General features: G+C 46.8%; 2 protein-coding genes across 2 annotated transcripts in view; one reads left to right on the forward strand and one right to left on the reverse strand.

Moving 5' to 3' along the window:
• Positions 1 to 16,402, forward strand: part of LOC132808063 (zinc finger protein 721-like) — a 229,860-nt gene that overhangs the window by 196,758 nt on the left and 16,700 nt on the right. The window contains exons 5-6 of the mRNA XM_060821973.1: positions 9,550 to 9,975; positions 10,506 to 10,513. Coding sequence (XP_060677956.1) covers positions 9,550 to 9,975; positions 10,506 to 10,513 — 434 coding nt within the window. The remainder of the gene's footprint in view (positions 1 to 9,549; positions 9,976 to 10,505; positions 10,514 to 16,402) is intronic.
• LOC132808049 (zinc finger protein 850-like) overlaps positions 1 to 16,402 on the reverse strand; it is a 102,367-nt gene that overhangs the window by 8,320 nt on the left and 77,645 nt on the right. The window lies entirely within an intron of this gene.

The following is a 16,402-nucleotide window of genomic DNA, read 5'->3' on the forward strand; positions in this document are numbered from 1 at the left end:
TCGTATTCATATACCCATCCAAATGCCTCTTAAATGTTGCAATTGTACCAGCCTCCACCACTTCCTCTGGCAGCTCATTCCATACATGTACCACTCTCTGCATGAAAATGTTGCCCCTGAGGTCTCTTTAATATTTTTCCCCTCTCACCCTAAACCTATGCCCTCTATTTCTGGACTCCCCAGGGAAAAGACATTGCCTATTTATCCTATCCATGCCCCTCATAATTTTGTAAACCTCTATAAGGTCACCCCCCCCCCCCGCCACAAGCCTCTGACGCACCAGTGAATCAGCCCCAGCCTGTCCCTATATCTCAAATCCTCCAACACTGGCAACATCCTTGTAAATCTTTTCCGAACCCTTTCACATTTCACAACATCTTTCCGATAGGAAGGAGACCAGAATTGCATGCAATATTCCAACAGTGGCCTAAGCAATGCCCTGTACAACTGCAACATGACCTCCCAACTACTGTACTCAATACTCTGACCAATAAAGGAAAGCATACCAATCGTCTTCTTCACTATCTTATCTACCTGTGACTCCACTTTCAAGGAGCTATGAACCTGCACTCCAAGGTCTCTTTGTTCAGCTACACTCCCTAGGACCTCACCATCAAGTGTATAAGTCCTGCTAAGATTTGCTTTCCCAAAATGCAGCACCTCGCATTTATCTGAATTAAACTCCATCTGCCACTTCTCAGCCCATTGGCCCATCTGGTCCAGATCCTGTTGTAATCTGAGGTAACTCTCTTCGCTGTCCACTACAGTTGCAAAGGATAGTGGAACACTCTTACACCAATTAGCAGAGTAAGGTTGAGGCTGAAAGGTCACTATGGCAAGATGAGATAACACAGTTAGTAAAGTTAGCCTCATCTGCTAACTATCATTATTGGGACAATAAATATTTGGGACATGACATTAAATATCTAATTGTTAGTGAGTAGAGTCAGTCTGCTTGAAACTACTGACAATAAATATCTAATCATGACATTAGGAAAATATTAAGTAGGGTCTAGAATGAAAGACCGTTGTTGCAAAAGCTGACATTAAATCTCTAACCGAGACATTGGAATAACATGAAGTAGAATGTACAACTAAAGAGATAATGGGAACTAACATCACTGGCTTATTGTGTAGCTAGACTGAGGTACGTTGATAAATATAGTTGGACATGCTGATAAGCTAACACAAACATGATTAAAAAAAGATATTTTAAAACTGCAGACCCTGAGGTTTGTGGGCATTCGAGAATCTGCTTTTCGAGTGTCACGGTCTTTTTGTTTGCAAATAAACGACCTACTTCTTGAAGAACTCTCTGCGTCTCCTGGTCGTTCTCTGCATTTTATCCACGACAACAGTCGGAACCAATGGTAATAGGAGAGAAAGACTGGGGGGGACAGAGGGTGGGGTGAGAGAAAGACTGGGGGGGACAGAGGGTGGGGTGAGAGAAAGACTGGGGGTGCTGGACAGAGGGTGGGGTGAGAGAAAGACTAGGGGGAGGCAAAGGTTGGAGTGAGAGAAAGACTGGGAGGGACAATGGTGGTGTGATTTTTAACTTCGTACACCCCAGTCCAACACCGGCATCTCCAAATCGGGGACATAGTTCTTTGAAAGTTGCATCATTGCTGGACAGGGTGGTGAAGGAGGCGTTTGGCACACTTGCCTTCATTGTTCACACCGTTCAGTGTAGGAGTTGGGACATCACATTGAGGTTGTACAGGATATTGGTGAGACCACGTGTAGAGTACTGAGTACACTTCTGGTCGCCCTATCGACGACCACAAGTTGACTGGTGACCTTATTTCGATTTATAAAGTCATGGGGCGTGTAGGAAAGGTAAATATCACAGGGGGGAAGAAAGGGTGGATCTCCCCTTTTTTTTACTTCTCTTGGCACTTGGACACAAATTCTGTCAGGAACAGCAGCATCACCAGAGAGCATACTGCGCGTGCTCCTCGCCGCACGCATCGCGACTTTCTTTTGGTGGGCCAATTGGAAGCCCTGGAGGACCGGAAGGATATAGGTCCTCCTGCCAATCAGAGCCTTCCTGTTGTCTGAATGCAGAAGTTGGAACACGAGCTTCGGAAGGTGCTGCTCCTCTCTCTGAATGAAGATTGAGTTTGTTCCAGACTGCAACCTCCTTACTCCGCCAGTACACCGCTCTCTTCTCAACTCCTTTTTCATTTTTTTTTCATTTTGGGCTTCAATTTTTGACTTGCACCAACCGAACGGAAAGGGAAATGAATCCACGAAGTGGGACAGAATCCAGAAAAGGTTTTCATAAACAGAGAGTGGTTCATGTATGGAATGAATGTCCAGAGGAAGTGGTGGATGCACGAACAGATGCAACCTTTAAAAGACATTTGGATAAGTACATGAATAGGGAAGGTGCGGGGGGATATGGGCCAAACATTGGCAAGTGGCACTGAAACATAGTCAGCATGGAATAGTAGGGCTGAAGGGTCCGTTTCTGTGCTGTCCAACTAACTGTTCTGTCGTGGTCTTAAAACTTTCTTGCCTTCCACTTTAAACGTGGTTATTGTACCTGCATCCAACACATTAACCACTGTCAACAAAAAAGAAAACCTCATCCACACAACATAAAAATCCACACGCTGTTGTTCAAAAAACAGATGAACTCAGCCTTGGATATATTCAATGACCCCCTAACTGCAGGATGACATTCCCACTGCTAATCCCAGTTCATCTTCCGAATATACCACTTGCCTTGCTGATTGCTTGTGCATCTGTCTGATGACTGGTGTAGAAGGACGCTGAGGCCCCTTTGTACATCCATGCATCATTCCTGATGAAGGGCTCGGGCCTGAAATGTCGACTCTCCCACTCCTCCGATACTGCCTGTTCTGCTGTGCTTTTTCAGCCCCACACTTTTAGACTCTGATTCCAGCATCTGCAGGTCTCACTTTCTGCACATCGCACGCTGAGGGTTAACCTTTATAAGGGGCAAGGTCTTTCCCCAGGGTAGGAGAGTCCAGAACCAAAGTGGCATAGATTTTAGGTGAGTGGGGAAAGGGACATGAGGGACAACCTTTTCACACAGAGGGTGGTGCATGTATGGAACGAACTGCCAGAGGAAGTGGTGGAGGCTGGAACAGGTACAACATTTAAAACCCATCTTGATGGGTACATGAATAGGAAGAGATTAGAGGGATATATGGGCAAATGAGACAAGGTTAATTTAGGATATTTGGTCAGCATGGACGTGTTTGGCTGGAGGGTCTGTTTCTGTGCTGTTATCCGGGAATTGTCTCTGGTGAATGCAGAAGTCTGGTTGGACTTTCAGAGCAGCTTTCCAAGATGGGTTGCCCTTACTGGGAGCAAAAGAAGTTACAATGAAGTATTTCGTTTGTGAGACAGCAACTGAGTGAGTGAGTACATCTGGGAGTTTGGTGGAAAGTGGGAATTTATTGCACTGTGGGGATGAAGCCCTACCCTACCCTACCCAGGATGAGACCAGGCCTTGAGTTGAGGAGAGTAGATTTAGGACAGAGATAAGGAGGAACTGCTTTTCCCAGAGAGTAGTCAATCTATGGAATTCCCTGCCCAAGGAAGCAGTAGAGGCATCTTCATTAAGAATATTCAAAACACAGTGGGATGGGTATTTGCATGGTATGGGAATTAAGGGTAGTTGGGACAATGCAGGGAGGAGGATCTCAGATGACGCATATATCAGTCATGATCATAATGAACGGTGGAGCAGGTTCGATGGGCCAAATGGCCAACTACTACTTCTTTTACTATGAAACTCTAACCCTGCATTTCCCATGGCTACCCCATCTAACCTTCACATGCCTGTACATTATGGACAATTTAGCATGGCCAATCCAAATCAAGGCCGGTGAGCAATATAGTGATGTGGAAAATGATCAGAGAACAATAGAAAGGGACAAGGTGAGTAAATGTACCAGCAATCAAAACCGGATTCTGAAGATCACAAAACGTGAAAATAAAAACGATGTATCTGAATGTGTGGTGCATTGTAACAAAATTGACTGCACACATTGAAGAGAATAATTATGATCTGAGACTCCTTACAGAGGCATGGCTTCAGGATGACAAGGATTGCATCCTGAATATCAAGGTGATAGTCAAATGGGAAGCGAGGTGAAGGTAGAGGCTTGGCGCTGCTCATCAAAGCACTGATCACAGGGAAGTCTAGTGTTAGCTTGGATTCAGGTCCTGATTTATCTGTCCTCTGATGTCCCTGTACCCACAGAGTAAGATATTGGTCTGTTCTGCTCTGCTGGATTTCTGCTGAAGCTTTGACCCCCCACCCCTACACCTTCTGGAACAATAAAACATTCAGTCAATTCAGACCCAAGCCACAATCCCCAGCCTGTCAACCATCCAGACACACAGTGTAGTCCGAGCTGGGACTTATGATTTATAACAGCTATGATTTATAACAATATTTATGCCAGCAGAATTAAAGCATCTGTTATCAAGTAGACATCGGGATATACAGCACGCAATAGACTTTACTCTGTCTCATTCACACACATAAACATGTACATCCATGGGGGTGAATTTGTATTTGCAGAATTATATTTGCAGATACATTGTATTTTTCGCAAAAAATGCACAACCTGCAGGCTGTTTAATCAGTTTGACCTATACTGATACCTTCAGGGATTTCTGAACTTGGACAGCAAGGACCCTTTGTTCCTCAGCACTCTGTAGTGATCTACTATTTATTACTTCCTTCCTTCTCTTATTAAATTTCGCAGAATGCCTGGAGATTAAATTCCATAGTTCTGCCCCATTTACTAGCTGATAGATTTCAGAGTGTAGCCAGGGACCATCCTCCTCCCTAGGAACAATACAACCTTTCCAGCGTTTATTCCTGGACAGAGGAGGCAGTGTTTTCTCCAGCTGAGCAGTGTGTTTGTTAGCATGTCCAACTATATTAATCAAAAGTTCCTCACGCTTGCTACACAATAACCAGTGATGTTAGTTCCCATTATCTCTTTATTTGTGCCCTCACAGTTTTTCCTACATTCTACTTAATGTTATTCTAATGTCACAGTTGGAGATTTAATGTCAGCTTTTGCAACAACGGTCTTGCATTCCAGACCCTACTTAATATTTTCCTAATGTCATGATTAGATATTTATTATCAATAGTCTCAAGCAGGGTGACTCTACTCATTATTAATTAGATATTTAATGTCATGTCCCAAATATTTATTGTTCCCGTCCTGTCAATCATACTTAGCAGGTGAGGCTAACTTTACTGAATGTTATCTCATCTTGCCATAGTGACCTTTCAGCCTCAACCTTACTCTGCTAATTGGTATAAGAGCTTTCCACTATCCTTTGCAACAAATTGGCGGTAGTCTCCATGCTCTAACCCTTCCCATGCTTTCATGCTCTTTATTTTCCATACTATCTAAAGATAGACTCAGAGTTGTAGAGCACAGAAACAGACCCTGCGGTCCACGCTGACCAGATGTCCTAATTAATCTAGTGATCCATTTGTCAGCATGTCACCCCTTACCCCTCTGAATCTTTCCTATCCATATCCGCATTCAGATGCATTTTAAATACTGTAATTGTACCAGCCTCCACCACTTCCTCTGGCAGCTCATTCCATACACATACCACCCTCTGTGCGAAAGGATTGCCCCTTCGGACCCTCAGAAATCTTTCCCCTCTCACCCTAAACCTATGCCCTCCACTTCTGGTCTCGGTGCCTTGCCCCCACAACAAGGGGAAACGTCATACAAAAGTTGAGCAGCCAGACAAAATGCAAAAGGAATAAAATATCGAGCCGCAGGGAAAAAAAATTGTGGCTCTATCTTTTCACCCCGTTGGCATTTGGACATTTAAAATCTGTCAGGAACACAAACATCCCCATAGAGCATACTGCGCATGTTTGCCAGTGTCAGCAACGCAGTGCGCATGCTTACCAGTGTCAGCAAAACACTGAGCATACTCATTGCTGTACGCAAAAAAGGCGCGGGACCTTCTTTTGATTGACCAATAGGCAGCATTGGAGGACCGGAAGGAGACTGGTCCTCCTGCCAATCAGAGGCAGCCCATTGTCTGAATGCGGAAGTTGGACTCTGAACTTCTCAAGCTGCGACTCCTGATCCTCTCTCTCTGAATAAAGATTGAGCTTTACCCAGACTGCACATTCCTTCCTCTGTCCCAGATCTGTGAGTACGGCACTCTCTTATCTCGCCCCCTTTTCCATTTCTTTTTCATTCTGTAGTTCAATTGTTGACTTGCAGCAACTGAAAGGAAAGAGTGAATTCGGCAGGGACAGACTCCGGAAACGTTGATCCAGGTCTGTATCTCAATTGGCAAAATAGTTAGGCAGGAGGCATCAGATAGTGGAGAAGTCGACGAATCGGTTGTAACCCTTCTTCAGGGCAGGGGCTGGGTGCAGAAGCTGCAGAGAAAAGGGGGTGGGGGTGAAGTGGGAAAAGGTCAAGACAGTTAGAGGGTACGACCTGGTTGGTCAATCGGAGGAATGAATCTTGTTGGTGGCAGGGAGGAGGGCGGGGATAGGAATGGAGTCAGGGAATGGAGAGGGAGGATTTTTGATATTGGAAAACTCAACGTTGAGTCCTTCGGGCTGCAAGCTGCCCGGAAGATGAGGTGTTGTCCCTCCAATTTGCGGTTAGATTCGTTGTGGCAATGGAGGAGGCCAAAGATGGTCATGTCAGAAAGGGAGTGGGAAGGAAATTGGAATGGGTGGTGACTGAGAGGTCTGGTCGCCCTCTGCGGGCACAGCTGCCATGCTCAGCGAATCGTTCCCCAAGTTTGCACTCGCTCTCCGATATAGAGAAGACGACAATGGCAAATGCAGTACCACAATATGAAGTTATACCCTTGGCTGTGGAAAAAAAACGCAGAAAGGAGGTGCATTGTTTAAATGAAGATGTATTTGAATGTGGAGAAAGTGAGAACTGCAGATGCTGGAGATCAGGATCAAACAGTGTGGTACTGGAAAAGCACGGTAGGTTAGGCAGCATCTTAGGAGCAGGAGAGTTGACGTTTTGGACATGAGCCCTTTATCAGGAATGATGTGTGGATGGACAAAGAGGCCTCAGCATCCTTCTACACCAGTCACTGTCATTTGTCAGACAGGTGTAGCAAGCAATCAGCAAGGCAAGTGGTATATTAGCAAGAGGAGAAAGTGAGGACTGCAGATGCTGGAGATCAGAGCTGAAAATGTGTTGCTGGAAAAGCGCAGCAGGTCAGGCAGCATCCAAGGATCAGGAGAATCCACGTTTCGGGCATGAGCCCTTCTTCAGGAATGAGGAAAGTGTGCCAAGCAGGCTAAGATAAAAGGAAGGGAGGAGGGACTTGGGGGAGGGGCGTTGGAAATGCGATAGGTGGAAGGATGTTAAGGTGAAGCTGATAGGCCGGAGTGGGAGAGGGGGTCGGGGGTCGGGGTGGAGAGGTCAGGAAGAAGATTGCAGGTTGGGCAGGTGGTGCTGAGTTCGAGGGTTGGGACTGAGACAAGGTGGGGGGAGGGAAAATGAGAAAACTGGGGCTCAAGGGCAGAGGAGCGGGAAGTGGTCCAACTAGTCATGGAGATGTACAGCTTAGAAACAGACCCTTCGGTTTAACCCGTTCATGCCAACCAGATATTCAACCCAATCTCATCCCAACTGCCAGCATTTGGCCCATATCCCTTCAAACCATTCCTATTCATACACCTGTCCAGATGTCTTTTAAATGTTGCAATTGTACTGGCCTCCACCATTTCCTCTGGCAGCTCATTCCATACACGTAATACCCTCTGTGTGAAAAGGTTTCACCTCAGATCTCATTTGTATCTTTTCCCCTCACCCTAAACATATGCCCTCTAGTTCTGGACTCTTTTCTCCCCGACCCCCTCCCCTGGATAAGGCTTTGTCTATTTATCCTATCCATGCCCTTCATGATTTTATAGGTTACTCCTTAGCCTCCAACGCTGAGGGGAAACAGCCCTCGCCTCCCTATCGATCCTCCAACCCTGGCAACATCCTTGTAAATTTTTTCTGAACACTTTGAAGTTTCCCAACATCTTACCGATACTAAGGAAACCAGAATTGCACACAATATTCCAAATGTGGCCTAACCAATGTCCTGTACAGCCACAAGATAACTTCCCAAATCCTATACTCAGAGGATTGGGGAAGTTTTCAAAACCTACAAAAGACAACTGGGAAAGAATGGAGGGACAAACTGAACCTTTGAGGGTCAGCTTGGAGGCATCAAGGTCTCAGGACAGGGTGGGGATGATCCCAGCTATGGGCCACATACCAGCAAATGGGACTAGATTGATTTAGGATATCTGGTCAGTACAGGCGTGTTGGACAGAAGGGTCTGTTTCTGTGCTGTACATCTCTATGACTCTGGCTTTCCACTAACTTTTGCCACGTCAATAGGTTCACTTTCTCTCTAATGTCGGCGTTAATGCCTTGACGTCTCATTTTGCTCCCACCTTCCTGGGGACATTAACCATCTTGTGTCTGGTCCTTGCTCAAGAAGCTGCGAGGCAGGTTCACCCTGAATTGGCACACTTTTTTTTGCTTCCCAAAATCAGACCTGCTCACTCTCAGCAGGACCCCAGTGTTGGGAAAGATATTAACTTTCAGGTGGAGGTATCCAAAGTTCAGAGAGATGTCAGTCTTGACATTTTTGCTTTTTCTGTCCCTGTAAGATCCTGAATCAGCACCTTCAGGGGAATTAGTTAGAGTGGAGTGAGAACAGAGGGGGAGGGAGAGTGGGATGTGCTTTAAATTTTGTGGAATAACAAAAGAAAAGAATGTTCTGCAAAAAGTAGAATTGCTTGTTCAGAATTTCTACCCTGCACTGACAGTGATGACTTTTGTAATCTATTCTGACAGAATTTTTGAAGATTTGAAGAGGGAAGTTTTAAAATCAACAGATGAAGGGCTTATAACCGAAACATTGACCCTCCTGCTCCTCGAATGCTGCCTGACACCCCTGTGACTTTCCAGCGCCACATTTTTCGACTGACTCTCCAGCATCTCCGGTCCTCACTTTGATGTCAATGTCTAACAGTCACTCAGTCCACTGGGGCCAGCAAAGATTTTCGCCGTGATTTCTGAGAGAGGAATCAAAGCTTTTTGGTTCCTGTCTGAGTATGTTTTCAGCATCAGTGGGACTGGACGAGAGACCCCACTGTTGCAGTGCACTGTGTGTGGAGCCTGAAACAGCTTAAAGGAGGCCTGGAAAGGGGATTTCACGGCAGGGAGGGGCTCTACACGTGTTTGTGTGCAGCTGAAGCTTTGGCCATGGAGAAACCCGAGGAATCCCGCCCTGTGGAGAAACCGTGGAAGTGTGGGGACTGTGGGAAAGGCTTCTGTGTCCCGTCTGCCCTGGAGACTCATCGGCGCAGTCACACCGGGGAGAGGCCATTCCCCTGCACCGACTGTGGGAAGGCCTTCAGACATTCCTCCTACCTGCTGGCCCACCAGCAGGACCACACGGGGGGGGAAGACCCTTCAGCTGCCCCGAGTGCGGGAAGGCCTTCGTGTTTTTCTCCGCCCTGTTGGCCCACCAGCAGGTCCACACAGGAGAGAGGCCGTTCAGCTGCCCAGAGTGCGGGCAGGCTTTTACCAACAACTCCACCCTGCTGAGGCACCAGCAGATCCACACGGGGGAAAGGCCCTTCAGCTGCCCTGAGTGTGGGAAGGCCTTCAGCTATTCCTCCACCCTGCAGAGCCACCGGCGTGTCCACACCGGGGAGAGACCCTTCAGCTGCCCAGAGTGTGGGAAGACTTTCAGCAATTCCTCCAACCTGAGGACTCACCGGCGGGTCCACACTGGGGAGAGGCCCTTCAGCTGTCCTGAATGTGGGAAGGCCTTCAGCAATTCCTCCGACAGGCTGGCCCACCAGCGGGTCCACACTGGCGAGAGGCCATTCCCCTGCCCCAAGTGTGGGAAGGCCTTCACCCGCTCCTCCAACCTCCGGAGGCCCCAGCGAGTTCACGTACCATCGCAGGGGGATTGAAGGAGTGAAGGCTGAATGTCATTATTCACTGGACTATCAGCCCAGCTCCCGGGACTCCCGGGTTTGAATCCCGCTGCAGCAGATGGCACTATACAGGGTATGGGTTGAAATTGCTGAGTGAGACAATGCTTCCTCTGGGTTACGGCTGTACTAAGGATCCAATTAGAAAGGGACATCTCGGTGCTGACCAATAGTGAAGACAGTGAGGTTGGGTGGGCGTATAAGCGTGAGTGAGTGTGCTTTATCTTGAGCTGTTTAAAAAGCAGCTACTTTTTCTCTGCCTTTTTGCTGAGGGGGATTTGAAGCTTTGACAAGGTTGGGTCACAATAAAGGTGAAGTGAACTTAACGCCGAGCTCAGACTCTCATTGAAGGCTTTGAGCTCCGAGAGGTTTTGGTTTTAAAGCTACTCATTTCTTTCAGCCTTCTGCACTAAGCTTCCCATGTCGCTTATCAGTTGGATCAGTGAATGAGCAGCCAGTATCGTTTGAAATGGTAAATGTTTCAGGAGTGCAGAGTGTGAGAATTCTATTCGAGAGGGTTCAGTAAAGATTTATCAGGATGTTGCCAAGACTGGAGGGTTTGAGTTAGGGGTGCCATCATTGAGATTGATAAAATCATGGGGAGTGGAGGTAAGGGCTCTTCCTTAGCGTAGGGGAGCTCAAGACTAGGGGGCACATTTCTTTAAAGTGAGAGGAGAGAGATTTAAAAGGAACCTGAGCGGCAACATTTTGACAGAAGGCAGTTTACACGTGGAATGAAGTTGGATGAGGATGTGGTAGATGCAGATGAAGTTACAAATTATAAATGACATTTGGATGAGTACATGAATAGGAAGGTTTAGAGGGACATGGGCCAAACGCAGACAAATGGGATCTTATTGAAGTGGCCTTATTGAAAGCAGTAGAATTCTGAAAGGGGCTTGACAGGATTGATGCGGATAAAATGCTCCTTTGTGGGGTGAGTCATAGAATGCCAACAATGTGGAAGCAGGCCATTCAGCCCATCTATTCCATGCTAGCCCTCCAAAGATCATCTCGCCCACATCCATCCCATGGCCCATCAACCCGAAATTGCACATCTAGGGTCACTATGGGTAATTTAGCACAGCCAATCCATCTGAACCTCTACACACTATTCTATAAATTAGCTTCTCAAAAATGTCATTTAAATGTAGAGTTTTTCTTTAAGCAAGACGTCAGTCTGACTCAACATTCGGGTGCAGACAGAATTCACACTTATTGTTAGAAAAGCTGTGCATTTGAATGACATTCTTGAGAATGTAACAAAAAACAAGTTCTGGGATTGACATGCCAAAGAACAGAAACCCATTCTAAAGGTGAAAAATTTAATCTAAAATTGTCTGATGTGTCACACTTCCATGACACTAGACTCCTTTCGATATAAATTGTGATCATGATCTCATTCTCCACAGCCACCTGATGAAGGAGCGGCGCTCCGAAAGCTAGTGCTTCCAAACAAACCTGTTGGATTATAGCCTGGTGTTATGTGATTTTTAACTTTGTCCATGGGAAACACATGAGTTGTGGGACTGGTAACAGTTCTTATTTTGTGATCTATTCCAAGTGAAATTCCTACTCTGCGCAGGCACGGGTGAACAGTTTTTTTTTGTACTTTGCGCGAGATCGGGCTAGCAGCTTTTAAATCCTTATGTTAAGCAGTTGAAGTAAACTGTCGATCAGCAATTGTATTCCGAGAGTGGTACTTCCAGCTCTGGTAATCCTGTTGCATCAGAGAGAGGGAGAGGATGTCACATCTAAAGAGCAAACTGAAAAGTTATTTCGCTTGTTGAGTCAGTTCCTCACTCAGATGAGACGGGATACTGCTTTTAATGGATCATAATTAAATGCTACAATGGAACACCTTAAATTCGAGGTGGTTTGAAAGGGAAAACAGAACAGTAACTTTGAAAAGAGATATTGTTCCATTTCTAATCTTGGGTGACCCATGAGACATTTTTACTGAGAGCTCCATAATCATCTTCCTGCTGGATTTTTTTCAGGGCAAACAATTTCTGGTGAGAGAAATTCTGCATCCTGGGAAGGCGAGAAAATAAAAAAATCAGGCTGTTAAAAGCATTTTAACTGTGGGTCCATGAGCTCTCGTGGGAGCAGTGCATTTGCCAAAAACATTTCTGACTGAAAGTAGTTTCCCCACTGAACGTTAAACAGGCATTGAGAACGTTGCGCATTATAGTGTGTTCCTGAGGACCGGAGGAGGATTGAACTTGCCAACGTGAACCACACTTTGCAGAGAGAGGAAATTTCTCCGGATGGAATAGGTTGATGGAAGTCAACAATTGTCAGATTATTTCATGCAAATAACAGCTGGTATAGGGAACACCTAGAAGAGGGGCGTCTGTAATGAGTACACAGAAACAAACTCTTCAGTCCAGGCCAGCCAGATATCCTAAATTAATCTAGTGACCCATTTGCCAGCATTTGGCCCATAACCCTCTGAATGCTTCCTATTCATGTCCCCATCCAGGTGTATGGTTTTCTTCGGAGAATACTTGGGTGAGAGCCAAGATATGCTATTCCTCAGCCTTTCCCCACTGAGCTTGACCTTTCCTTCATGATAACTGGAGCTGGAGAAGCCTGAGAGCTGGAGAAGCCTGAAAGCTGAAAAGGATTCCTGGGGATAAAAAACTTTTCCTTTCAGTTTCTACAAGTCAATAATTTATAGAACCCCTGCAGTGTGGGAAGAGGCCTTTCGGACCAACCAGTCCACACCAACTCTCCGAAAAGCAACCCATTCAGACCCATTCTCCTATTACTCTACACTTACTCCTTAGTAATGCACCTAACCTACACATCCCTGATTACAATGGGGAATTCACCTAACCTGCACACCTTTGGATTGTGGGAGTAAAACCCACAGCCCTTGAGCCCAGCATTAAAAATAAATGGAAAACGGCAGTGGCAAAAGAGAGCGCCGTACTCACAGAAGTGGGACAAAGGAGGGAAGTTGCAGTCCGGCGTGAAGGTGAATCTTCATTCAGAGGCAGAGAATCAGCAGCAGGTTCGGAAACTCATGGAGCACCTTCCGCATTCAGACAACATGGGGGGTTCTGATTGGCAGGAGGACCGGTCTTCTTCCGGTCCTCCTTGGCATTGTATTGGTTCGTCAAAAGTAGGTCGCGCGCCTTTCGACGGAGAGCAAGAAGCATGCGCAGTGATTTGCTGACACCGGCAAATATGCGTTGTGCCTTACTGACACCGAGGAGCATGCGCAGTATGCTCTGTGGCGATGCCATTATTACTGACGTTTTTAAGCGTCCAAATGCAAATCGGGGAAAAAAAGGATAGAATCCCATTTTTTCCTGTGGCTTCAGATTTTATTCCTTTTGCATTGTCTGGCTGTTCAACTTTTTAAATGCCTTTTCCCCAGGGTAGTGGGAGCGAGTCCAGAACTTGAGGGCATAGATTTAGGATGAGGGGGAAAATATTTAGGAGGAAGCTAAGGGGCAACTCTTTCACACAGAGGGTGGTGTGTGTTTGGAATGAGCTGCCGGAGGAAGTGGTGGAGGCTGGTACAATTACAGCATTTAAAAGGCACCTGGATGGGCATATGAAAAGGAAGGGTTTAGAAGAATATGGGCCAAATGCTTACAAATGGGTCACTACATTAAATTAGGATATCTAGTCAGCCTGGACTGAAAGTCCTTGTGTCCATGCTTTACAACTCTATTTCTACATAGTTGGAACCAATTTCACGAGACTAAGTATAGGCCATTCACCCCTTACAGCTTGTCCTGAGCTGTAGCCTAACTGCGCAGACTTCAATAAAAGTTTCAGAAAGATTTCAGCAGCTCTTTTAAAAAAAAATGCTTTCAGACGTTTCTGAATATGGTTTTAAAAAAATCACACAACACCAGGTTATAGTCCATGGGGGAATGGATTTGGGCACGGTGGATACCGGAACGAATGGACAGGAGGCGCTGTTGGTGGAGGTGGGAATGGACAGGGGGCACTGAGGGTGTTGGGGGAAATGGACAGGGGGTGCTCTGGGTGGCAGGGGGAATGGATGGGGGACTTGTGGCTGGCGGGTTGAATGGACTTGGGGGGAAGCTGTGGATGATGGGGGAATGGACAGGGGGCGCTATGGGTTAAACAGTTGGTGCTGTGAATGGCAAGGGGGACTAGGCAGGGGCGTCGTGGGTGGCGGGGAGAATGGACAGGGGCACTGTGGGTGGCCGGTGTGGAATGGACAGGGAGCACTGTGGGTGGCTGGAGGAAATTGACAAGAGGCACTGTAGGTGGCAGGGGGAATGGATAGGGGATACTGTGGCTGGTTGGAGGAATGGACAGGAACTGATGTGGGTGATGGAGGAGACGGTCAAGGGGTGCTGTAGGTGGCAGGGGGAATGGACAGGGGTCGCTGAGGCTGGTTGGAGGAATGGATAGGGGCTGACGTGGGTCATGGACGGGAATGGACAGGAGAAAAGAGAGAATGTGGGGGGGGGGAGAAGAGAGAGAGAGAGAAAATGGACAGGGGGCAGAGGAAGACTGGGGGAACTGGGACAGAATGTGAGAGGGGCCAGAGAGAGAGAGAAAATGGGGGCATAGCGTATTGTGGAGGAGTGAGAGAGAATGGGGTGGGGTCCAGTGTGTGAGCAGAGACCAAATTGGGGGGGGCTGCAGAGTGTGGGGGGAGAGAGAGATAGAGAACATGTACGTGGGCAATTGGTGGGAAGAGAAAGGACAAGAAGCAGAAGATGGGGGGGGTGGAGGGAACAGAATGGGTGGGTGGGCAAAAGGTGGGGGTGAGAGAGAGAATGAATGGCGAGAGGGTGGGAGAGAGAGAGAATGGATATTCTAAATCCCCACAGTGCAACAAATTCCTAGTTTCCACCGAAATCCCAGATGGACTCACTTAGTTGCTTGCTGTCTCCCAAATGAAATATTTCATTGTAATTTCTTCCGATCCCAGTAAGGGCAAAACATCTTTGAAAGCTGCTCTGAAGGTCCTGCCTTCACAACCACTCTTCTGCTTTCACCGAAGACAATTACAGTCAGATACCACAGAAACAGAAACATGGCCCAACTCGTCCATGCAAACCAGATATCCGAAATTAATCTATTCCCATTTGGCAGCATTTGGCCCATTTCCCTCGAAACGCTGCCTCTCCATGTACCCATCCAGATGCTTGTTAAATATTGCAATGATACCAGGCTCCACCACTTCCTCTGGCAGCTCGTTCCATACATGCAACACGCTCTATGTGAAAAAGTAGCCCCTCAGGGCCCTTTTAAATCTTTGCCCCCTCAGCTCAAACCTCTGCCCTCTAGTTTTGGACTCCCCTATCCTAAGGAAAAGACCTTGGCCATTCACCCCTATCCATGCCCCTTATAAAATGTTACCCCTCAGCCTCCGACACTACAGGGAAAACAGCCCCAGCCTATTCAGCCTCTCCCTCAAACCCTCCAACTCTGGCACCAGCCTTATAAACCTTTTCCAAACCCTTTCAAGTTTCACAACATCCTTCCATAGGATGGAGACCAGAATTACACACAATATTCCAAAAGTGGCCCAACCAAGGTCCTGTGCAGCTGCAACATGGCCTCCCAACTCCTTCACTCAATGCTCTTACCAATAGAGGAAAGCATACCAAACATCATCTTCACTATCCTGTCTACCTGCGACTCCACTTTCAAGGAACTATGACCCTGCATTCCAAGGTCTCTTTTTTCTGCAACACTCCCCTTAACTGTGTTAAGTCCTGCCTGCATTTCTTCACCAAAATGCAACACCTCCCATTTCTGCAAATTCAACTCTATCTGCCACTGCGTAGCCCTTCAGGCCATCTAATCAATTCTAATTTAGTGAACTCTCTTTCCTCTCTCATTCCCTAGAAACTGAATATCTCCATCCCTCACGCTCTCCCTCCATTTTCAATTTGCTGAAGCTAATCCTTGCTGCACCTCATCCTGAAGGGTCTGGCTTATGCTGATTAACAGGCCCACACTCAGGGGAGATCTAAACATACAGAATACTGAACAGCCTGGACAGAGTGGATGTTGGGTAGACGTTTCCATTGGTCAGAGAAACTAAGACCCGAGAGCACAGCTTTAGAGGAAAGGGATGACCTTTTAGAATAGAGATAAGGAGAAACCTCTTCAGCCAGAGAGCGGTGAATCTATGGAATTCATTGGCACAGAACATTGCAAAGGCCAGCTCACTGAGGATATTTAAGATAGTTAGGTTCTTGAGTATCAAGGGGATCAAGGGTTACAGGGAGAAAGCAGCAGAATGGGGCTCAGAAACTCATCAGCCACGATTGAATTGTATGAGCAGACCTGATGGGCTGAATAGCCTACTTTCTGCTCCTATGTCTTATGGTCTCTTGCTGTCCAGGACACAGAGAGAATTGGGAGCAGGAGTCAG

The sequence above is a fragment of the Hemiscyllium ocellatum genome (genome assembly GCF_020745735.1).
Source record: "Hemiscyllium ocellatum isolate sHemOce1 chromosome 27 unlocalized genomic scaffold, sHemOce1.pat.X.cur. SUPER_27_unloc_3, whole genome shotgun sequence".
In the NCBI taxonomy this organism is placed as follows: Eukaryota; Metazoa; Chordata; class Chondrichthyes; order Orectolobiformes; family Hemiscylliidae; genus Hemiscyllium; species Hemiscyllium ocellatum.